Source organism: Trachemys scripta, chromosome 11 (assembly GCF_013100865.1).
Source record: "Trachemys scripta elegans isolate TJP31775 chromosome 11, CAS_Tse_1.0, whole genome shotgun sequence".
NCBI classification, from domain to species: Eukaryota; Metazoa; Chordata; order Testudines; family Emydidae; genus Trachemys; species Trachemys scripta.
In genome coordinates, this window is record NC_048308.1 from 16,934,710 (window position 1) to 16,958,607 (window position 23,898).

At 38.8% G+C, this 23,898-nt stretch overlaps 1 protein-coding gene across 12 annotated transcripts in view; it reads left to right on the forward strand.

Annotated features, from left to right (window-relative positions):
- Nucleotides 1-23,898, forward strand: part of R3HDM1 (R3H domain containing 1) — a 144,227-nt gene that overhangs the window by 59,295 nt on the left and 61,034 nt on the right. For 9 of the 12 annotated variants that reach the window (XM_034785070.1, XM_034785071.1, XM_034785072.1 and 6 more), the window contains 9 exons: nucleotides 9,565-9,679; nucleotides 12,500-12,578; nucleotides 16,138-16,197; nucleotides 16,279-16,419; nucleotides 20,473-20,581; nucleotides 20,692-20,787; nucleotides 23,271-23,308; nucleotides 23,391-23,441; nucleotides 23,557-23,783. In XM_034785070.1, coding sequence (XP_034640961.1) covers nucleotides 9,565-9,679; nucleotides 12,500-12,578; nucleotides 16,138-16,197; nucleotides 16,279-16,419; nucleotides 20,473-20,581; nucleotides 20,692-20,787; nucleotides 23,271-23,308; nucleotides 23,391-23,441; nucleotides 23,557-23,783 — 916 coding nt within the window. The remainder of the gene's footprint in view (nucleotides 1-9,564; nucleotides 9,680-12,499; nucleotides 12,579-16,137; nucleotides 16,198-16,278; nucleotides 16,420-20,472; nucleotides 20,582-20,691; nucleotides 20,788-23,270; nucleotides 23,309-23,390; nucleotides 23,442-23,556; nucleotides 23,784-23,898) is intronic. The other 3 variants (XM_034785073.1, XM_034785079.1, XM_034785075.1) reach the window with 2 other exon arrangements.

Below are 23,898 nucleotides of genomic sequence, written 5' to 3' on the forward strand. Positions count from 1 at the left end.
CAGGAAGGTTTTCCCACTTGCACCCAGGTGCCAGCTAGAACCAGCAACCCCCACCCCCAGTCATCCTCATACAAAGGTACTGTTGACCTCAGCTTCACCACTGGATACAGAAGAGGACACTTCCTCTGATTCAGAAATATTCATACAAGGCTATACCACCTTCTCGTTCCATCCTTTCTCCTTTGAGGTGTTCCTAAGGGCAAGACCCCAGGAATCCGCCAACAGGAAAACCCCTGGGGCCCTGCTCCTTCTCCTCCTTATTCCCCTCCTAAGTGGGACTTTTGGAACCCTTGTGCCCCTTTCCTTGACCTCTCATAAGATTCTCAGCCACCAACACCTCAGGTCCCTCCATGTCCTCCCCAAGAAGTCCTTGCAGAGGAACAGGAGCTGAGAATAGAGGAGGAGACACCACCATCCCCTTTCACACCAGACTAGACAACCATGCGCCCTTCCCACTCCTCCAATGTCTTAACACATACCTCCAGAGCAGACACCAGAATCCACTTCCTCTTCTGCACTGATGGAGTCTTCTTATATGGAACACCTATAGGGATGATAATTCAAAGACAAAGGAGGGGATACTTACCTTGTACAGTAACTGCAGTTTTGCAAGATATTTTGTCTCTATGGATGCCCCATCACTCACCCTCCTTTCCCCTCAACTTTGGTGTCCTTCCACGCTCTGAGGTTGAGAAGGAACTGGAGTGGCTGGGCAGAGCATGGGGGGACAAACGGCATGGACATTGCTAACAAAAATCTCCAGGCAAAAGTGCGTGTGTGTGTGTGTGTGTGTGTGTGTGTGCGCGCTCGTGCTCGTGTGTGTGTGTATACACACTCACTCACTTTCCTCATGTGGAGCAACATAGCGACAAAACATCTCAAAGAACTCCAGATACCATACAAGGTGAGTAACCTCACCTTCTCCCAGTTGTTGAGTTCAATTATCCCAGCCTGGAAAGGTGAAGTCTGTGTGATCAGCCTGCTAGGAGGTGCCCATGGTAATACTGGATCTGCTGAGCTACTCTCTCCAAGGGCACAAAGCACAAGCACTGCTGCTTGTCCTTGCAGTGCCTCGTTCTCTGCATACTTTTCTACTAGCAGGACTCCTCACTCTGGAGGGGCACAGGTTCTGCTGCTCCCTGTTCACTATCTTGATATGGTCTTTGCTTATACACCAGCTAGCAGCAGGATTTGTTATCTCCAAGTCAGTGTGTAGGACTCAGCTCTCCTCTAGTTTCGTAAGCTTTGCTGCTTCTGTGGATCTAAGTTGTGTGCAGATTGTCACTGTGATGTGGGTTGCAATGGTAAAGTAATGCACTTCCTTGACTTTCCCTTGCTTCTCTTATTTTCAGCCATCATTAAATGTAGCCAGTTGATAAGGAAAGCTAAAGACATTAGTTGATAGTTTTTTAAATATATGGCCAGTAAGATTAAGGGGACAGTAAAATAGAATGTTTTTAATATGAGGAACAAAAGAAATACCAACAATAGTATGTGTCTGTTACAGATAAGGATGTTAAAATAGTCAATAATAGAACACAAATAGAAGTGTTTAATAAATATTTCTGTTCTGTATTTGGAAAGAAGCTGAACAGTTTATTAACAGTTTGGTGATAAAGAAATATTTTTCTCTTCCAGCAGTAACTTGGGAGGATGTTAAACAGAAACTGCCACAGTTTAAACATCTTTTAACTTGTAGAACCATATAATTACCATCCAAGACTTTAAAATTTGCGAAATCACACTCTGAGCCATTGATATTGATATTTAACAAATCTTGGAATACTGGGAAAGCTCCAGAGGACTGGAAGAAGCTGCAGTGATGGCAATATTTTAAAAGGGTTCATGGGGTGATTCTGGTAATTATAGACCAACTTCCTTGACGCTGATCCCAGAAAAAATCATGGTGAGAGTGGCACAGGATTAGAAAAAATAAATAAAACATGGCAGCGTAACTTATGCAAATCAACGTGGATTTAAGGAAAGTAAGTCTTATCAAAATAAGCTTGATACAGTTTTTTGATGAGAGCAGAAGTTTCATCGGCAAAAGTAACTATTAGCGTAATGCACTTAAACTTCAATGAGGCTTTTGACTTAGTATCACATGACATTCTGTTTTTAAAATGAAAATAAAAAAGCACTATACAAAACACACAGTGGATTAAAAATTGGCTAACTGATAGATCTCAAAAAGTAATTGCAAATGGGCAGCCGTCAGTCACTGGTACCATTTCACAACTGTCCCTCAAGGGGTCTGTTCTTGATCTGATGGTATTCAATATCTTTATCAATCAACTGGAAGAAAACAAAATCACTGCTAGTAAAGTTTGCAGATGATACAGATTGGTGAAGTGATAAATAATTGTAAGGACAGGTCAATTATACAGAGCACTCTGGATCGCATGGTAGTCTGGGCTCACTTGAGCATAATGTGTATTAATACTGCTAAATTTAGACATACACATCACACTTATAGGATGAGGGATTATTTGATAGCAGTGATTCAGAAAAGGATTTAGGGCTCATGGTGGATAATCAACTGACAGCTAAGAGAGCAAATTCAGTTCTTGGATGTATAAGGAGGAGGATATCAAGTTGAAGCAGGAAGATCGTATTACCACTATATATGGTATCAGTGAGAATATTACTGGAACATGGTGTCCACACTCTTAAAATTGAGGTTGACAATCTGGAAAAGGTTCAGAAAAAAGCTACAAGAATTATTAAAGGTCTGGAGAGCCTGCTTTACAGAGATGAAAGACTCTAGTTAGTTAGTTTTACAAAGGAATAGGTAAAGCGGTGTTTTGATCATAGTCTGTGAGTACTTGGATGGGGAAAATATCAAAGTTTTTCTAGACTGGAGAGGGAAGTGGGATTGGTGGTATTCCATGATAGTGTAGGTTGTTATCTTAATATGCAATGAATTATTTTACAGTGTTGACTTTGGTATGACCACTGTCTTAGCTAGTTGATAGTTTGCCAGTTGTAGAAGGCATTGGCTGTGAAGGAGTGCCAACAAAGCTTAGGCACTTGTCCCTCTGTTACTCCTTAAAACAATTGCTGCACTACAGCACAAATGTGATACCCTTCATCTTAAATTCAACTAAATTGGCAAGAAAGTTTAAACGTCTTATGTAATGTAAATTAATTATTGTATGGAAAGCATTTCTGATTAATATATTGTATATGCTTACATTGTGTCTACAATGTTTTGTTATCTGGCTAGCATAGAAGCAGCCAAAGATGATATACCACTGTAACTTGTGGTAAAAATTAATATCCAATATGGATTAGCTTATAGTACTACATAATGAAGATGTTAAGGTCAAAATGTTGCTGCTTCTATTGCACAAGTGTAACTTTTCCCTAAGGCAGTGGTTCCCAAACTTTAACAACCTGTGAACCCCTTTCACTAAAATGTTGTCTCGTCTCGTGAACCCCCTCCTAAAAATGAATATTTCAAGGGATTTTCTCCTTTTACCGGAGTATAAATTATAAAAGCAGTGATTTTGGAAATATAAAATTTGTTTTTATGACATGCTTATTACATACTATTTATTAATTATTTATCATTACAGTATTTTTATTACATTATGAAAACAACAACCCTCTTCCAAGATCTCACTTTCATAGCGTGTATCACTTTGAATAAGCATGTTATAAAACAAGGCACCTCTGTTTCATCAAGGAGTATCAGATGTGAAACAGCATGAAGATATTTAAGAAGCCAACTCACAGAGTTCCTCCTACACAAGCATTCAGGTCTTGAGCAGTCAAGGCAAACAATGCACGTTACAACAAAGCTTAAACTTGTTCTTCATAATAATTTTAAAAACAATACTAGCTGCTTATTTCATTTTAAAAACAGCAAACAATATCCACCTCCCTTTCCATTTCTTATAAGGAGTCTTGAAGTTTAAATCTCCTCAGTGTGATAGATATGCTTGCTTTGATCTGCTTAGCTCTTGAAAGTCCAGGGGTTCCGTGCTGCTGGCCATGTGCTGCCCGGGGTGCCTAGGGACAGGTCTATCTGCCATTAGGGAATTTTTTTCCCCGAGAACCCCCTGTAACATTTCACAAACCCCCAGGGGTTCACAAACCCCAGTTTGGGAACCACTGCCCTCAGGTATGCTATTTAGAGTCCAAGGCCAGAAAGGACCATTGTGATCATCTAATCTGACTTGCTGTATAGCACAGGCCATAGAATTTCCCTAAAATAATTCCTGGAACATATATTTTAGAACAACCTCCAATCATGATTTTAAAATTTGCCAGTGATAGAGAATCCACCACAACCCTTGGTAAATTGTTCCAGTGGTTAGTAGCCTTACCTGTTAAAAATTTATGCATTATTTTCAGTCTGAATTTGTCTAGCTTCAACTTCCGGCCATTGGATTGTGTTCTGCTTTTCTCTGCTAGATTTGAAGAACCTGCTATTAAATAAATATTTGTTCCCCATGTAGGTACTTAGACTGTTAATCAAGTCACCCCTTACCTTTCTCTTTGTTAAATTAAAGATATGGAGCTCCTTGAGTTGCCTTCTACAACTGGCAAACTATCAACTGGCTAAGACAGTAGTCATATCAAAGTCAATATTGTAACATAATTCATAAATAGCCTGTCTACTTCTACTGGAGATTCCCCTGTTTGTGCATCCAAGGATTACATTAGCCCTTTTAGTCACTGCATTGTGCTTGGAGCTCCATGTTCAGCAGATGATCCATGACAACCCCAAATCTTTTTCAGAGTCACTGCTTCCCGGGATAGTCTCCCCCATCTTGTAAGTATGGAGTCTTTATTCCTAGATGTATATACTTATGTTTAGCCATATTAAAACACATATTGTTTACTTGCACCCCGCTTACCAAGTGATACATATCACTCTGTATCGGTGATCTGTCATCTTCATCCACTCTCCTAATTTTTGTGTTATCTGTGAACTTAATCAGTGATATGTTTTCTTCCAGGTCATTGATAAAGATGTTAAATAGCGTAGGGCCAAGAATCAATTCCTGTGGGATCTCATTAGAAACCTCCCTGTTTAATGATGATTCCCTACTTATAATTATATTTTGAGACCTATCAGTTAGCCAGTTTTTAATGTGTTAATTTTATATTCTATTTTTAATCAAAATGTTGTGTACCAAGTCAAAGTTTTGTAGAAGTCCAAGTATATTATATCCGCACTACTACTTGCATCAAACTTCTAATCGCATCAAAAAAATATATCAAATCTTCCTGTTCACCCCTTTTAAATACTAGTGCAACATTAGCTGTCTTTCAGTCTTCTGGAACTTTCCTAGTATTCCAAGATCTATTGAAAATCAACATTAGCGGTCCAGGGATGAGCTCAGACAGCTCTTTTAAAACTCTTCAATGCAAGTCATCCAGACCTGTTAATTTGAAAATGTCTAACTTTAGTAGCTGCTGTTTAACATCCTCCTGATGTACTAGTGGAATGGAAAGACTATCATCATATATTAGAAAAGAAAATGATTGGGAATGGCAATGAGCTTGTTTTTGACTCTTATTTTAATACATTATGTCTTGTGTGCAGGAAATTCCAATCTTGTTAATATTCCGTCAAAGCTGAGGTTCATAATGTTTACTATCAACAAGGGGGGAAAACTCTCTCTTTGGGTCAGAATCCTCTTTCCAGAAAGCTTCAGGTGGTCTTCTCCAAAACCAAGAGTTTCAAATCTGGTTAGGATGAGAGACGTGAAATGAGTTGAACACATTTTTTATTATGGGGATCACATCATTCAACGCACTACTCTAAATATGCATTGGGCAGAAAAGCCTCCAGAGCATTTCCTTCTATGGACAGACCTAGTTAGAGGATAAATGATCAATGGTCATAAAGTTTATACAAGTGCTCTGTCATGTCCAGAGTTTATCTGTAGAATTATCCAATAAGTCAATTTTTTTTTTTTAATTTTATGAAATACTTCTATGTTCTACTAAATAATCATGCTGGAAAGGCAATCCCAGACTGCTGGGCTGTGGCTTTAGGTTTGGCCCCAGAAACAATCATTTTGTCTACTTCATAGACTTTGAGTTATACTTGGCCCTTATGACTGATAGATTCTTGCAGAGATGATAATACCTCATGAGTGTTGAGGCTTAATTTATTAATATTTATAAAGTGCTTTGAGATCCCTAGATGAGAGGTGCTACAGAAATGCAATTTTATAAAACTATATTATACAAATATAAAATTTGGAATTTTAATATTGAATGATGGAAATTGTAACTGGAGCAGTGAATCCCAGAGACTGCTGTTTACTATTAGACCTTTTCAGTTGGGTCTTACATTACAAGGTGCTTACAAAGAGAATACCTTATCTAGATAAATGATGGCAAGTGAATAGCTAATTTCTTCAAAAATTGGACGCTTTAGGATTGTATGCGGCCTCCGGTAAATAAAGATCTTCATCAACTTCATAAAGGGAAGATTGTTTCTATCTTAGTAATTTATTTGCCTATGAGTCCATCTTAATAGGGTTGAGATTTTTCTCCTTTAAAGGACATTTTCCTTAGAATAATTAAAAAAAAAAAAAAAAGCCAAAGGAAGAATATATGAAAGTCAAGGACTATTTTATATGTTCATTCAGTGGCCTGGATTTTTTCACTGGGTCACCACTTATGCTTATTAATTCCAGAGGCTGTGGGTGAAAGTTGAGACCAGGCCCTGAATCCTTTTAAGTCAAATTCTAGAGCTCTTGAGGACTCAGAAAGTGAGGATAAATTTTAGGATACTTTACAAGCTGGGTAACTCAGATGACTATTAACAGTGGAAGTGAACAATATATCTGTGTATGTGAACAGAGAAGCGAATGAAGAGCTCTGATGAGAGAATTGAATTTCAGTGTGGATTCTTTTAAGGCAATATGCCTAGAGTAAATATCCTCACCGCTGACAGACCAAAGCACACAAAGCCTTACCTAGGGAATAAAAGCTAACCATAGATTTTTTTTTTTTTTTTTTTTTTTTTTTTNAGAGAATTGAATTTCAGTGTGGATTCTTTTAAGGCAATATGCCTAGAGTAAATATCCTCACCGCTGACAGACCAAAGCACACAAAGCCTTACCTAGGGAATAAAAGCTAACCATAGATTTTTTTTTTTTTTTTTTTTTTTTTTTTATAACTTTCCAGGCAAGTGGGTCATACTTCATTAGACTCTTCAGCCTTTGAGGCACAGGAAGCTTTCCATCACAGTCCTGGAGAATCAGTGGTGGTAGAAGAAATGCATCCATTCAGATGGGGCATTCCTTTTTACCATTGTTAAGGCTACGATTTAGTCACGGGTATTTTTAGTAAATAGTCAGACAGTAAACAAAAATTCATGGCCTGTGACCCATCTGTCACTTTTGCTATATACCCTGACTAAAACTTGGAGGGGGGGGCTGCTCAGGGGTGCCATGGGTGCTGGGGGAGGGCAGCCTGGGTACTCATGGGGAGGGGGGGGGGACAGCGGTGCATGGCCCAGGACCCCGCTGGTGCTGGGGGAGAGGGAGGTTAGCAGGGCCGGTAGGCTCCCTACCTGGCTTCGTGCCTCATCTCTTCCTCCCCCCACCGCGCGCCCCCCCCCCCCGAGCAGCAGAGTTTGGATGTGGGAGGGGGCAGGAGGTTGGAGCACAGGATGGGGTGAAGCGGGCTCTGGGTAGCGCTTACTGTGGGGGGGGGAGGGGGGGCTCCCTGGGAGCGGCGACATCCCCTCGCTCAACTCCTAGGCGGAGGCATGGCCACACAGCTCTGTGCGCTGCCTCTGCCCAGAGCACTGGCTTCACAGCTCCCATTGGCCTTCAAGTGGAGGCAGCGTGTGCCGCAGAGCTGCCTGTCCACACCTCTGCCTAGGAGGTGAGTGAGGGGGATATCGCCGCTTCCGGGGAGCACTCCAACCCACTGCCCCCTCCCACACCCGTACTCTGCTGCTGGGGGATGGGGTGCAGGGGCCCAAGACTCCCCCAGCAGTGGCCGGTGCAACTGGCTCAGGGGCTGCCTGAACTGCCCCTGAGCCAGGCGCACCAGCTGCTGCAAAAGTCATGGAGGCCACACAATCCGTGACAAATTCGCAGCCTTATCCATTGTTATAGGGCATTATTAGGAAAGAAATTTAAACAAAGTTGATTTATTAACCAAGATCTTTAAACTATTGTTGTACATTTTCTATTTGGGATAAGTGTAGAGTGAGCAATTGTCAGATGAAACTGGGTGAAATTAATGGGGATGGGAGGGAAATGGTGGTGGTGTGAAAATTCTCTTTCTACCTACTGACGTAGTTCTGACTTATAAAAGGAAGTGGAATAGCATATCATAGTGGTGGATCCAAGTTATGCTAACCCAGTTTCCTAGTGAGAAATTAGCTGTTTCCTTTTTCTAAGTTAACATAAAGACAATAAAGTAGGTAACTGAAGAGCCACCAGTGTTTTTAGTTCAGATGAAGGGAAGAAAATAATTGCTTATTCATACTATACTCAGGTTTATAGTGAGTTGAGAAAGAAGATTTTTGTGTGGAAACTACAGGTTTTCAGCCAATGAATCTTTTGGAATAAGACATGAATACATGGAAGAGCAAAATATTTGTGATTAGTAATGGCAAATACTGAACTTTTAGATGTCTATAGAAAAATAGCATGTACTGTAGGTAACTTGAACAATTCAGTATTTATTGTTTTGGTTTTCAGATAATGTAGAAATTCAGCAACATTTGTTAGACCTATTCATTTTCAAATGTTGAAAATGCATAGCAATGCCATATGCAGATGTCGTCACACAAATCAATTAAAACTGGTGCTGTCACCCTCGCGGGCAGCCTCAGCAGAGATTAAACAGGTATGAAGACCAAGTTACCCTGTCACCCATAGCCTTAGTCTTTAGTTTAGATTAAATTAAAAAGGAAACTTTTGTGTTCTATTTGGGGGGGATTCAGTCTCTGACAGTGTATCCAGTTGAATAAATAAATTCCGATTTTTGTGATGGATTACATGAAAATATACTTTGCTAGCAAACCTATATTAAATTAAAAATTCTAGGTATAAATAACTATTTGCTGTTATCTTAATACACTAAACTATTAAAGAAATGTAAACAACTTGTTGGTGAAATTGGGAAAGCTGGTCCCCCTTCGAACCTATTTGTTCAAGAAGTTCTTGTCATTGGTGTTGTGCTATGAAAGCTTACTTAGCATTCTCAATGTGGTTGCTTGGTGGAGTGAGTAAAAGCTGGCAATGAGGAGCCTAATTATCAACTGAGCGATTCACTATTTAAAAAATTGGCCTATACTTTATTTTTTTTAAAGACCTAGAACACTTTAATATAATCGTGAAATGGGATATGTCCTTGAGATGTATGTGTGCTATAAAATATTTAAATGCGTCTACTTTCCATATCTTCTCTATACATTTTGATAAGTTTTTGTTTGAAGTGGGTTCTCTGATTCTAAGAGGATCTGAAGACCGTTATTACACTGGTTACTTTTCCATTATGAACGAACATGTTACAAAGCAATTTTCTGGTACACTTAAAATAGTTTCCATTATGACTGATCTTACTTTTCAACAGGAGAAAATTCAGATCCAGTTAACGCAGTCTTTTGAGAAAGAAGAGAAGCCCACAAAAGATGAAACGGAAAAGGAAAAATCCAGTGATAAATTGTCCAGAAAAATGTTATCAAGAGGTTTGTTATCACTCTGCTTTTAAATTATATTTTAAGTAAACTATCTATGACGTAGACGTTCATATTCATAACCCTGAGTGACTTTGATGGAATAATTGCTGTAAATAATTCTGCTGTGCTGAAAGTCAAATGCATATAGTTTTTCAGCAAAGACTTCAGGCCTGATTCTTCTTTGGAACCTCACCCCAAGGTCCACTTGTGCATGTGCAGTTTCTATGTGTAAACACAACATGCACAACTTTTGATGCACTAAAGTTTGCACTTGGGTGAACAGCAGATCCCCTCTCTTTAATTTTTCATGGTGGTGGTTGAGAAATGGATGAAATTTACTTCAATTTAGAGAGAGAGAAAACTGATAAGCCTAAATGTGACCTACTCTTTCAGTGTATCTGTTTGTGGACAGTGTAATTCTTTGTGTTTGGAAACCGATGCTTAAATGTCATTCATTGCCAGAATCCCAATATTAAGAAGATAATATGAGTACATAATAGGTGGAGGGAAAATTCACTGAGGAAATAATTTGATTTTAACCTTCTAAGGTGTAATTGAAAACTTACCTCACTTTTAAAAATAAGGGGGGGGAAAAATCTCTTATTAGGGCTGGGGGGAGGGAATCTATTTCAGGAGGTACCATCTCTTGGGGTGCTTCCCAGTTTGCAGGAGAGAGTGCATGCTAAAGCAGACATACTTCCCTCCCTGATGCAGGGAGAGATGAAGATGGTGGGGCTGTTGCCTGCCCTTATCCCCACATACCTTTTGGGATAGTTGATTCTAAAGGGGCTGTACGAGGGAGCAGTCCTTGTGCACCCAGGAGTTTGGGGGCTGAGATTATGCCTTGGCTTTATATGGGAGAAGCAAATGGGGGAGGAGGAGTACCATTGTTCTACTCTTTTCCCCATGTTCATGAGAAGCCAGTATTCTTACAGAAATTTGTAACTGCTTTTTGAGAGGTCCCTAAAAGGAAAAAGACTTCTAAATTCTTCAGAATGAAGATGGGAGTGGCTCAATAGCAGGAGTAAAAACATCCTGAACATTGACAGTGTTGTGGACTAGTTTGCTAAGGACAAGCTATTCTTTTCAATTTACCAAAAACTTAGAGGATAACTGAGATAGCAGATATGCAAAAATAATACAAATTTCTTCCTGTCCCTGGTGCACAACACTTTATTAAATGGCAAAACTTTGAGTATATATGTTAGCTGATGGATGATCCTGAGGTTTTAAGTCAGCTTTTGTTCAAATAAATTACCCCCAAACACTTATCCAGACATCTTGAATCAAATAAATTGTGCTGCAGTGCCATAAAACCAGTATTTTTTAAATGAAATTTCTAGTACTTATATTTACCATGTACTTCAAACCCATAGCAGCCTTTCTTGTCATTTCACTGCCTCTTTTCCTTGTTGGAAATCAGAAGTTCACATAAATTAAAATAGTTGTGATACAGGAATTAAGTGAGGTGGTTTTTGTTTTGTTTTTTTGTCCTCAAATCTTGAAATCAAGTTTTGGGTGGGGAAAGCCACACTATGATGTTCTTTTAACCTAACCAGTATGTTCATCGTTTAATGTTCCCTAAACAAATCATGAAAGAAATTATTCTCTTCAAAATGATGATGGGGAATTAAAGGCAGAGTAATAGACTTGAAACCGTTGCCTGTCTCTACTATTCTATCTTGTTACATGTCACTTAGTAGTTTAAGCACTTTAACTTGTAAAGTGTGCTGAAAATAGAAACTTGCCTAATGTTAGAGTTCGGTTACCCATTGATGATGCTAAATTGTTATAGTTTAAAAACTGATAATTACACAATTTTACCAAAATTACTAAAATAAAGTGCACATCATTTTTCAGCTTTATAAATGTTTTACCAGGAATGCTCCTGGAAATTTGGCATCTTGTTTTCAAGAGCAATTGAGAGCAGGCTGGATTAAGGCAATCCAGGACTGACCAGCAGGGGCAGCTGGAGCCTAGGCACAAGTCTATGCTATTTTTCACTTGGAAATGAGTTGGAGCTTCAGCATATCTTTTTAAGAAGAGAGCCCTAAGAATTAGAACACTAGGAGGTGCTCAGATATTGCAGTAATGGGTGCCAATACATAGTTCAAAGGTAGATAAAATTTCTTTTTGCATCGCCTATTCTGAGCCACAAAGCATAGGCACCCAAGCTAATAGGGGTTGAAAGCCGCAGGAACCAGAAGAGGCACTACGTAACCTGAAATGTTTGCTCTCATGAGGAGATATTTGGAAGTTGTTGAAGAGAAGTCACAGAAGGCGTCTCTTAAATGTGTAATTCCACTAAAGGAAAGGTACACCGAATGGGAGCTCGTAGCAATACATGATAAATCATGCATCACAAAGGTTAGACTTGTACTTTTTAAAGTATTACATGTCACCTAGAGTAAATCTATAATGCTTGAAAATATGCATTTACCTCTGTTAACTGACAAAAGTAGTAATAAAACCTACGATTCCACATTGGATCTGCAAAATGAGACTTTGTTGCTTGTATGTCTTTTCCTTCTCTACTATAGAGACAAGGTGGGTCTTTCATTGGACCAACTTCTGTTGGTGAAATAAACAAGCTTTTGAGCTACACAGAGCTCTTCTTAGCTATTGTGAGGCTGAGTTTACCGAGTTAAGAATGGTATCTGTTGATCAGCTAATGCGCAATATATGCATCTAAATCTTAGATTTACCAGATTCCGAGTTTTAGTTATTCATTCATTTATATGAACAGCACCTTAAAAATATAATAAGAACCATGTGTTCAAAGATTGAGCACATGATCTTTTCAATAACATCATGTTATGTTTTTTATAGATTCCAGCCAAGAATACACAGATTCAACTGGCATAGATCTACATGAATTTTTAGTAAATACACTAAAAAACAATCCCAGGTAAATTAAATTAAAATGTTTTGAATTAACTTAATTTTTCTATCTCTTTTTAGTTTTTAATCTGCTGCATGTTGAGAGCTTTCACTAGAAACACCTTAGCTTGCAAAGGTCTTAAACATGATCTTGTATAGTTGATGTGGAGTGTTTAAACATTTTAAAACGCTGGCTCCCCTGTACCCTAACTGACCTGGGCCCTACACTTATCCGTGTTATGAGTTCAATAGGACTACTCGTGTTTACAAATTTACTGATAAGTGTTTGCAGGATCAGCATCTTTGTGTAATATTTTTACTTGGCTATGCAAAAATATGGTACGTTGCAATAACTAATTTGGTGTTGAATAGCAGGTCCTGAGGTTTGTTCTTTTTTTCAATATGTAACACACCTTCAGATGTAGTTATAGTAAGAAAAGCATCTCTCAGACTCACTCATTGGTGTTGTCAATATGGGCCAAACCCTGCCTCAAGTTATATGGGTGTAAATTCCAGTGACTTTAGAGGGAGCTTTATCTGTGGAACCGAGAGGAGGAATGTGTCCCTTTGTGTCTACAAAATGTGTGTGCTGGGTTTACAACCCCACCTCTTCTTTTTATCAATGCCACATAACTAATATAGCTACTCTTCTTTTTTTTTTTTTCTGCTTTTGCACATCAAGAAACAAATCCTTCCTTAATCTCTTTGGACCTCCAAGGTCTCTCTGGCGACAGATTTGACCTGGTTCTACTGTGCAGGGGTGAGCAGGATTTAGGGGTACCAACAAAACTATTTGAGATACAGGGAGGAGTTGGGCAACAGGATCTACTGCACATCTTCTGGTTCTTTCTCATAAGTAAGAAGAGGTCTCAGGGCCCAGAAGAGACATCCTAGGCAAAATCAGCTTTGCTATCACTCTTCAATCTGTTGGAGGATACTGTAGTGCATAACCAACACATTGAGTCTGGTATTTAACATCTTCAGTTTCATATAATTGTAAAATTTATACAATGTTTCTGAAAACATTTTTTAAAAAATTTAAATGTCAGGGCTTGATTTTTCTACTCTTCTTTTCAAACTGTCAAACATGCTCCCTTTTTGTGGACTTCTGTCTTATCTAACTTGTACAAAGTCCATCCCCAGGGTACGTGAGCTCCAAATTCATGGGTCTGGTTATTACTGGGATAAGAATACTGCTGTAACTATGACTGGCTTGATTGGTGTGGATAATGTTTTTTCCGCCTGAGAACCATGCAAGCCAAGCTGTATAATACAGCCATGTTTCAGTAGTTTTTATCGTGATGCTGATCCAAATGATATAAGGGCCACAGTTTTCACTGAAACAGTTGTTTTGTACTGTTTCTCTTTTAAAGCTACACTAGCTGTGTTAGTGACTGATTTTATATTTGTAAATGAAAAAGTTTAGTTAATCGTGAGCAGTTGTGAGTTTAGAAAACATTTAAGATACTGCTGCTGAGATGGACTTTTTCTCCTCCCTCTCCACCAAAAACAGTTTTTTAACCATCCTTTCCAGTTTAAGTAACTTTTTAAAGTTACAATCCTAAGTATCTAACAAGAGACAAGAAGTGAATACAACAAACTGGAGGGGAGTACAAGGAAACAATGAAATAGTACTGGTCAGCATGAGAGACAGTAGTCTCAGTGCATGAGCTGCCTAGCTGTTGTCACGACTTGAAGCTGTTGTCAAGGCAAATGAAGACTGGAAAGGTTGTGCAAATTTGTAACAGTGAGAGTAATTAACCATTAGAACAAAGGGAATGTGATAGCTGGGGATGGATAGCTTCTCTATCACTTTAAGTCTTTAAATTAAGATTGGGTATTTTTCAAAAAGACATGCTGGCTCAACCAGAAGTTAAGGGCTTGATGCAGGAGTTACGGGGTGAAATTTTGTGGCCTGGATTTTGCAGGGGATTGGACTAAATGATTGTAATTATTTCTTTTGGTCTTAAAATCTAAGCATCCGTGAAATTTTTAACATTAGTTGAATTTAGTGCTGCTGAAAGATGACAGGTTACATGAAAATGTAGTACTGGCAGCAGCAGGTCAAGCCTCCCCTTGCTCCTCCATCAGTTTGTCTCAGTCTTGACCTGGATGAATTGCTTCTAGGGCTGAAAGTTCAGTAAATTTTCCATTCCCATTAATTCCTTGGTGCCTTTACTGAGGCTTCAAATAAAAGTTCTAATTAATGCCAATTGTATTCATAATTGTGGTAATGGGGACACTAAGAACTGTATTGAAACGCACGTTATTTAAGTTACAAGCAGCCATCAGATGGTAACTACTTTCACTACCTGCCTGGGCCATATTTGAAAAAAAGATGAAAATGAAGTATTTTATCTTTTATTCATGGATTTATGTTTGTAGTTATGAATTTGAAGAAGAAATTGAGAATGAAGATCTGCAGTTGACAAAAATAATAAAATGGGACTCTTACATATTCTCATTAAAGAATGTTTTATAATCATATTTTAAAAACTCTTCATGTGTTGTTATCTATAGGGAGCTATGAAAAGGGCAAAGAAATTCAAGTGTGTATATATATTTTGTGACATATTGCCTTGTTTTATTTTGGTCCTGTATAGAAGACGCCAGAGTCTAAGTTACAGGGAGAAATTGCACGTTTTGGATGGTCAGTGTTTTCAATGTTATGGGCTGGATGGAAATTTTGGGGCACCTTGGCGAGCCACGTGCAGAAATATAGTTCTAGATTCTAGAATCAGATAACCTTTTAGAATTTAGCCATTAAGGCATTAATGGGGTTAAGAAGTATATAGTTCAATTATATAAGAGAATAGCACCCCTCTTACTTGAACTTGAATGACATATCAAGGCAAGGACACTCCCAGAAATTTTTCTAATGGTATGCATTCCCCTCCCCTTCCTACCTCAGGGAAGAGACAGGCAGTTTGCCCTACTGTGGTCAGTGTGTTTGCTGAGACCCTTTGGCCTGTGCAGGAGTGAAGAGTTCCCCCCACACACTTTGGAGTAGGGGGTGCCAGCTGCACAGACCATAGGAGAGGCAGAGACAGGGGACCAGCCCCCATTCCCTTTCCCACCTCCCATCCCCGCCGCCTTCGTGGCCTGTTCAGAGGCTGCAGAGACCCAGCAACTGCTGATACCCCTCCTGGCCATGCCCAAGACAGCAGTGTGGACAGCCCCATGGCCAGCGACCCATCTCCTGCACAGGAGGTAACTGTCTTTTGCGCCATGCCCATTTGGGAGTCCTGCTTACCCATATCAACCAGCAGGGACCACGATTGTAGTGATTTGAAGCCATTTTATTCTTTTCATTTGATCACATCATCTCAATGACTGTTCTTTTTGCTGACTCTCATGGGAAGAGAGAGATTGAGAGGACTCTTTGTATTCTGGTTTCTTACAAGACAGAACAATTCTACTCTAAAAATCCACACACACACTAGCAAATTAGATGCCTTGTGGTCCTCCTGGTAAACTGCCATCGTTGCCTGGTCGTTAGGGGAATGGATGTTATCTGTGCATGTTTAAAAATCATATATTTGCAATTCTGGAGTGTTTCCTATATGAGTGTTGTATTTTATTTTCAGGGACAGAATGATGCTGCTGAAATTAGAACAGGAAATTTTAGATTTCATTGGTAATAACGAGTAAGTGCTGCAATTTTAACAAAAAAAAATTATTCAAAAGTATTTTTGTTGTTTCGTAAAATGAATACTTTTCTCTTCCAGAATTCCACGCAAAAAGTTTCCCCCCATGACATCTTACCATAGAATGCTGTTGCACAGAGTAGCTGCTTACTTTGGATTGGAACATAATGTGGACCAGAGTGGGAAGTCAGTGATAATAAACAAAACTAGCAATACGAGAATGTAAGTTGTCATAATTTTGAAATAATTCTTCGAATTTTGGTGCATGGATTTACTCTCAAGGCCAGTTGACAATGATACCAAATCTGCAGCCTCAGGAGTCAATCAACACTTGGGAGCCCACTTTTCCAAGGATGGGCGCCAGTGAGATCTTTATTGTTCATTTGGTGCTATGTGATGTGGAATATGAAAGTCCATATTAAAGGTGTCACGTTAATAAGATCCTTAGCTGTTGGTGAGATCAGAGTATGTATTGCAGCCCTGGATGGGTCACATCACAGGCTCTGTCTTTGTATTTAAAAAAAAAATCCCATTAATTCTGTAACTATTCAGAAACACACACCACTACTTCTAGATACATTCCTTTTTGCTTCCCTGTGGGACTAAGCGGTGGCCCCTGAACTAGAATGATAGGACAGCTTGTGGCAAGTGGAGTGATAAGGGGTCTCACTGAATTTAGGTTTCTATCATGTGGAGGCCCACTTGATGGGGGAGTGGGGTTGGGAAGGTCTTCAGCATTGCTTGAACCGGCTTTGTTTACCTTTACCATTTACATTTTTAATTATAACTTTTAAGGTAAAAATTGTATATATATTGTCAGTTTTTTCTCTCTAAATGTTCTTGAATTTGATTAAAATTGTTAGTGTTTTGATTGTGTTCAGAATTTAAGAATCCAGGTTTAAAGAACAATTGGACAACTTTGAAAACAGCTTTCAGTAATAATATCTTAAATGTATATATTAACTTTCATCCCAATGTTAAGTAATTAATAGATATGGCTGGGTGGAAGGTAGAAACCAAATTGACAATCACAGCTATACAACTGTGGGGGTTGGGACATTCTTGCCAAGGACACAGGGCAAACCCCTATTACATAAGGAGACATGGGTGTGACATTCCCCGGTGTTATCTGGATCAGAATCTGCTAGGTCACTCCAATCCTCGACTCTGGGAGCCAGCCTTACCCTGCTCTGCTGTGAGAACCCCTACTACCAGGCTGTTCACGCACAGCCTATAGCATGTAAGCTGCTCCCAGTTACATGAGTGAGCACTTTTTGGCCAGCCGCTGTTTGGATTGTGCAACCGAATGACACTAGCCAATATCTCCGGTCCCAGACATAACCCTAGGAACCTCCGTCTTGCAGTGTCCAGTTATTCCCATTGGACGCTGCAAGCTTATATGAGTTTATCAATTTAACAAAGAAATTGATATGTACCAGGCTTGTTATTCCAAGGCGAATCTCTTGACACGCTTCAAACCAAACACACTCCTTCAGGTAGAATAAATAAATGTATTAACTACCAAAAGATAGATTTTAAGCGATTATAAGTCAAAGTACAACAAATCAGATTTGGTCAAACGAAATAAAAGCAAAACGCATTCTAAGCTGATCTTAAGACTTTCAGTGCCCTTACAAACTTAGATGCTTCTCACCATAGGCTGGCTGGCTGCCCTTCAGCCAGGCTCTCCCCTTTGATCAGCGCGTCAGTCACTTGGTGGTGGTGTCTGTAGATGGAGGTGGAAGAGAGAGGAAGAGTATGGCAAATGTCTCTCCCTTTTATCATGTTCTTTCTTCCCTCTTGGCTTTGCCCCTGCCCCCCCTTCAGGGTCAGGGGAGCATTACTCATCGTAGTCCCAGACTGACAAGGGAAGGGGGGTGACTAACTGGAGAGTCCAACAGATCCTTTGTTGCTGCCTAGGCCAGTGTCCTTTGTTCCTGTGAGGCTGGGCTGGGTTTGTCCCATACATGCCCTGATGAGGTGTGAACTGTCCCTCTGCTCCTGGAGAGTTTTGCCTGGGCTTGTTTTAAGCCATGAGGACACATTTTCAGCCTCATAATTATATACATGAAATTACAACCTATAACATTACTATAACAACAATGATCAGTGCATCATAAGCCTTCCAAAGACACCTGACATGACAAACTTTGCACTGGATGCTACACAATCCTATTAGATGGATGAACATCGGGGTTCAGAGTGTTCCTCTGAAATACAGAGTGTCACAGTGGGATCATGAGATTTTCAATATCCACACACAGTATAGGTTTCATCCAAAAGACCTGTTTGTCTTCTACACATACTTCTGCGCATGTGCACACACAGCCTGTGTAAGAAAGATGAAGTCTGATTTAACCCTGCTGATACATTAAACTCTCTAGCTCTAGCAAGTCTAGGCCCATTTGAAACCCAAGATTTACAACACAAAGCTATTCTCTCTGAACCATTCTGCTAATACATTTTTTTGTACTTTTTGGTTATTTTTATTACTCAGTATATTTGCATGAAACAGGATCTTTGAGAGAGGCATGTTCTAGTGGTTTGGACACAAATCTAGGATCTGGGAGGGCCTGAGTTCTAATCCCAGTGCTAACATGGCGATTTTGGGGCCACAAAATAATCTAATCCATTTACCTCAATTTTGTAATCTATAAAATGGGACTAGTAACACTCTGACGGGCATTAGGTTTAACCAATAAATGTTTGTAGGGTACTTTGAAGATGGAAAGTGTATATATATAAATTTTGAGGTACTAAATATTTTTACTATTCAAATCCATTTGGTTTTGCTATAAATTCCCTACCTGAAGTTATACTTCCATATTTCTCAAATAAGGCATTTCCATGCCCACAAAGTCTGATGTCTCAGACCAAGGATTATGATTACTTGAAGTGGGGAATAAATAGCAGTAGCAGAAGAACTCTTAATTGCAAACTGGAATGTTTCTTTTTAAAAACAAAACCACCACCCAGCAATCTTGGAAGCCCTAATAAATGCAATTACTAATTAGCAGGCATTTCATCTAACCTATAGACAGTAGGATGATTTTTTTAAGGTTTTCAGTATTCTTATTTTAAATCACTTGGGATATAAAATAAGAATTTAGAAAGAAAATCTTGGAGATCTGCTCCATATTGAATAAAACCAAACTTACCTTTTCCTCATAGGCAGATTCCCCGCTCCAGCGTCGATCAGTGGTGTTACTGATATCAACAACCCAGTCCACACTGGGACGTCTCAGTGGAGTGGGAAGTTGGTGATTGCAGGGCAGTAAATTCAGGGACCTTTAAAAGAAAGAGGTAAGACAGTCTAAAGGTTCTCTGAAATGCCTGCTAATTATGTTTGGGCATCCAGCAACCATTTAGTTAGGTTTGGTTAAAAGTACTGCAGTTCACATTATAAAGAAAAAAAATCCTGCTTTTATACAAATGCTCTGAGTAATAACTTAAAAAAAAAAACCAAAATACAGACTATATATTTATATGTTATACTCTTCAATAGCCAAATTCCTTCCAGTTTTCTGAGAACTGATCATGCGACTGTAAATAATTTAGCATAACTGCCATTGTTGTCAGTAGTTTTTGGTATCTAACAGTAGTTTGGAGAGGGTCTCATGATCCATTCAGAAGGTAGTTGGATTTAAAAAAAAAAAAACTCCTCATGAACTCTAGCTTCCTGCATTCTTGTAAGACTTCTGCTTGCATGCATGACTGCATTCTTCCTCCTTCTGCCTTTTTCTATTTTTTATTTTAATAGTTTAATTTGTTTTCCATCACTCCCATCTCCTGATGTTCTTATTTCCCTTGAAATAAGTTGTGGTTGTTTAAACAGTGGACACTTATCATTCAGCCTCATGCATGTCCTAAATTCCCTTGCATTGCTACAACTATGGATTATGAGAAACTTATGAGTCCTCAGTGAAACCTGCTTGCTTGCTACTTTCATTGGGAATTGAAAACATGCTTCGAAGGAATAGGTCTGTTTTAGAAAAAGGTTTCGTAGGCCTCATGGCAGCAAGAGTTGTCAGGTTACAGAAACATTTTATACTTTTTGGTATTTTTTCAGTTTGCAAGTCAACAGCTTATTACAAAATCCAACACTCCAGTCAAATTGTAATATTTTATATGTTATATTTTAATAGACTGTTTCTCAAACTATTTCACTTGGTGTCAGTGTCTCTCTTATATTGATATACAATATATGGATTTATATATTTATAAAATTATTCGTTTGACTGAAATGTAACTTTTTTTCCTAATCACTTTCCTTAGACCTGATCAAAAGTTTTGTGAGCATATAAAGGATGAGAAATGTGAAGATTTTCAGAAACGGTACATCCTTAAAAGAGATAATTCTAGTTTAGACAAAGATGATAACCAGGTAAATGTATGGAATTTTAATTTTTTCATATTGATGCCTTGTCTATAAATTCATGCTATTTTCTTGTAGAAATTGGTATTTTATCTAATCACTTATTTAATTTAATTTAGATGCGAATACGCTTAAAAGATGACAGAAGAAGCAAATCTATAGAAGAACGAGAAGAAGAGTACCAGAGAGCTAGAGAACGAATATTTGCACAAGATGTAGGTATTAAATCAAAAGGAAATCTCACTGCATCATTCTCTTGGGAAATTTTTTTCAGTCTGACAATTTCATACATACAGGTACCCATAGTTCATATTTTAAAGGATTTTTCTTCTTGATGTAGGTTTTCATCTATATACAATAAAAAAAAATTAGTTAACAGTTCTGATGGTTTTGATGATCGTTATAATGTCTGAGCAAGTAAAATATCCAACTCACTTTGCCAGGGCAGCATTAACTCTGCAGTGCTAACTGGAATTCAGCCTTGTTTGTCAGTAAAATAAGCATAAATAAAAAACATACAGGAAGGACATCTGTTTTAAGGTACCTTTTTACATAATTGCCTTTTTGCGTTATCTGCACAAAAAAAACAGATTCTCATTCTAAAATGCGGAGAATCTTTTGGTAGACTAGTTTTGCTGCACCTGTATATATTGAAAAATATTTTCTACTTTGTCCAACAGCAAAAGAGAACAAACTTTTAACAGATTATTCTGACTTCTACAGTACTTACCAGAACATTTACGTTTTTCTTATTTTAATTTGTATATTTTTCTTGTCCTCTGTATTATTCCTTTAGGAAGCACTTAACCAAAACTAAGAAGAAATCGTTCACCCCAGAATGTTCAGAAGTAATGGCTCTTCAAGTGCCTGTCCAAATATATTACTGTTGGTGTGCTTGTGCCATACACTTAAGTTTGGATTCTTTTGGCCAACAGTGTATTTGGGCTGTGTCTGCACCCTGAGTGTGCTCTTCCCTCCCACCTGAGAGGGTAAAGGGCGAGTTGATTCCAACTGCCTCTCAATTCCTTTTGACCGCCCAAAGCAATGTTTCAGAACTTTGGCAATGTGTGTGTGAGCCTCTCAGTCACTGTGAAGTCCCTTTCTATTGTTTGTATGTAAATAAGAATGCCTTAGATAATTGTTAGGCTTACATTTTTTTACATATTGTTTCCTTGCCTTTGGATTCACTTGAATAGTCATTAATACATTTATTTTGTCAATACTGAAATATATCAAATATCTTGAAAATGTGATATTTTCCTCAATAGTCCATAATCATTCCACACTGTCATGTAAGTAGATAATGGTTGCATAGTGCAGGTGAGTAAAAAGGGTGGGAGATCATAATTTGGCTTTTAAGATCACTACATTCCTTTATGGTATCTGTCTGGCTCTAGGGAGCCATATTGATCTAATATTCTATATTTTACACTCACAAAGCTCAAAAATAGTTATTTGAAAACTATAGAGTAGGTGTATGAAAAGCAAAAAGACTATACCTAATCTAACTAGGAAATTGGGTGAGGGCAGAGAGAGACTGCTAAGATTTTTGTACATTAATGTAAGGAGCCTGCACAACAAAATGGAAGAACTAGAACTATTGGTGCAGGATGTGAAAACAGATTTTACAAGGATAACAAACATGGCAGAATAACAATCATGACTAAAATACAGGTGTTGAAGAATACGAGCTGTTCAGGACAGAGAAATAAAGATAAATGTGGTGGGGTAGCATTATACATCAGTGATGCGGTAGATTGTAAAGAAATAAGAAAAGATTGCATGGATAAAACAAACGGTTTGGGCCACAATCATTTTGGGAAAGGACTGTGAAAGAGTGCCTGCTGGAGCAGGGCTAAGGGTCTGTTATAGACCCTGCAGAGTAGCATTTGGTTATGGATAGAGTAGAAATCTATTTTTAATATTAGAAAGATAACTACTCCCAGAAATTGTTGTTATGGGAGACTTGAATTTTCCAGCTATAGATTGGAGAGCAAATGCAACTAATAATGGTAGGGCCCAATTATTCCTAGATGTAATAGCTGACAGATTTCTTCCCAAATAACCAGCAAGAGGTGATGCTATTTTAGACTTGGTTTTGGTAAATAGTGAAGACATTATAGAAGAAGTGGTCATAAAAAATAGTATTGGATCAAGTGATCAGGAGCTGATTAAGTTTAAATTAAATGGAAGCATAATAAAAAAACAGGTTGGTAAGGAAAGTTTTTGATTTTTAAAAGGGCACATTTTGAGAAATTCAGGGAACTAGTTAGTTAAATCAGTTAGACCAGTGTTTCCCAAATTTGGGACGCCGCTTGTGTAGGGAAAGCCCCTGGCGGGCTGGACAGAGCTGGTTTGTTTTCCTGCTGCGTCCACAGGTCCGGCCGATTGCGGCTCCCACTGGCCGCGGTTCGCTGCTCAAGGCCAATGGGGGCTGCTGGAAGTGGCGGCCAGTATGTCCCTCAGCCTGCGCCGCTTCCAGCAGCTCCCATTGGCCTGGAGCAGCGAACCGCAGCCAGTGGGAGCCGTGATCGGCCGAACCTGAGGACAGGGCAGGTAAACAAACTAGCCCGGCCGGCTAAGGGCTTTCGCTCACAAGCGTCGTCCCAAGTTTGGAAAACACTGAGTTAACACCATAGTCTCGTCTTGATTTAAAAAAATAATTAATTAAAATTAAATTGTATACTTTTTTTTCCAGGCCCTGTGTTCCCAAGAGAATTATCTTATTGACAGAAGGTAAGAGTATTCCCAATATAAATTGGTTCCTATTTACATTTTCTTAATAAATACTAAGCTCTCTTGTTAAAAATGTCAACAGAATCCAAGAGGAGGAAACTAATAGTACACAGCAAAGGCGGCAGATATTTAGGTATTTAATGCATTATTTTGAATCTCAAAGTATTCTTCATGCATTTCACCTTAATTTTTCTTCCTTATGTTGCAAACAATGCATGTATTAAAAGTTTTTAGTTTATAAATTACAGAGTCAATAAAGAAGCTTCAGGGAGATCAGCCAACAGCCATCAAAGCAGTACTGAGAATGAGCTGCAGTACTCTGAACCCCGGCCCTGGAGCAGCACGGACTCTGATAGTTCCATCCGCAATCTGAAGCCAGTTGTAACAAAAGCCAGCAGCTTCAGTGGGATTTCAGTTCTGACAAGAGGAGATAGCTCTGGAAGCAGCAAAAGCACAGGCAAGCTGTCTAAGACAGGTATAATAAATCTGTACAAGTAAACAGTTTTATGTAGCAGCAAAGTACCAGTTTGCCTGATAGTTAATACACACTGCATATGTATACGTAGGGAAAGGGCCCAATCTTGTAACTC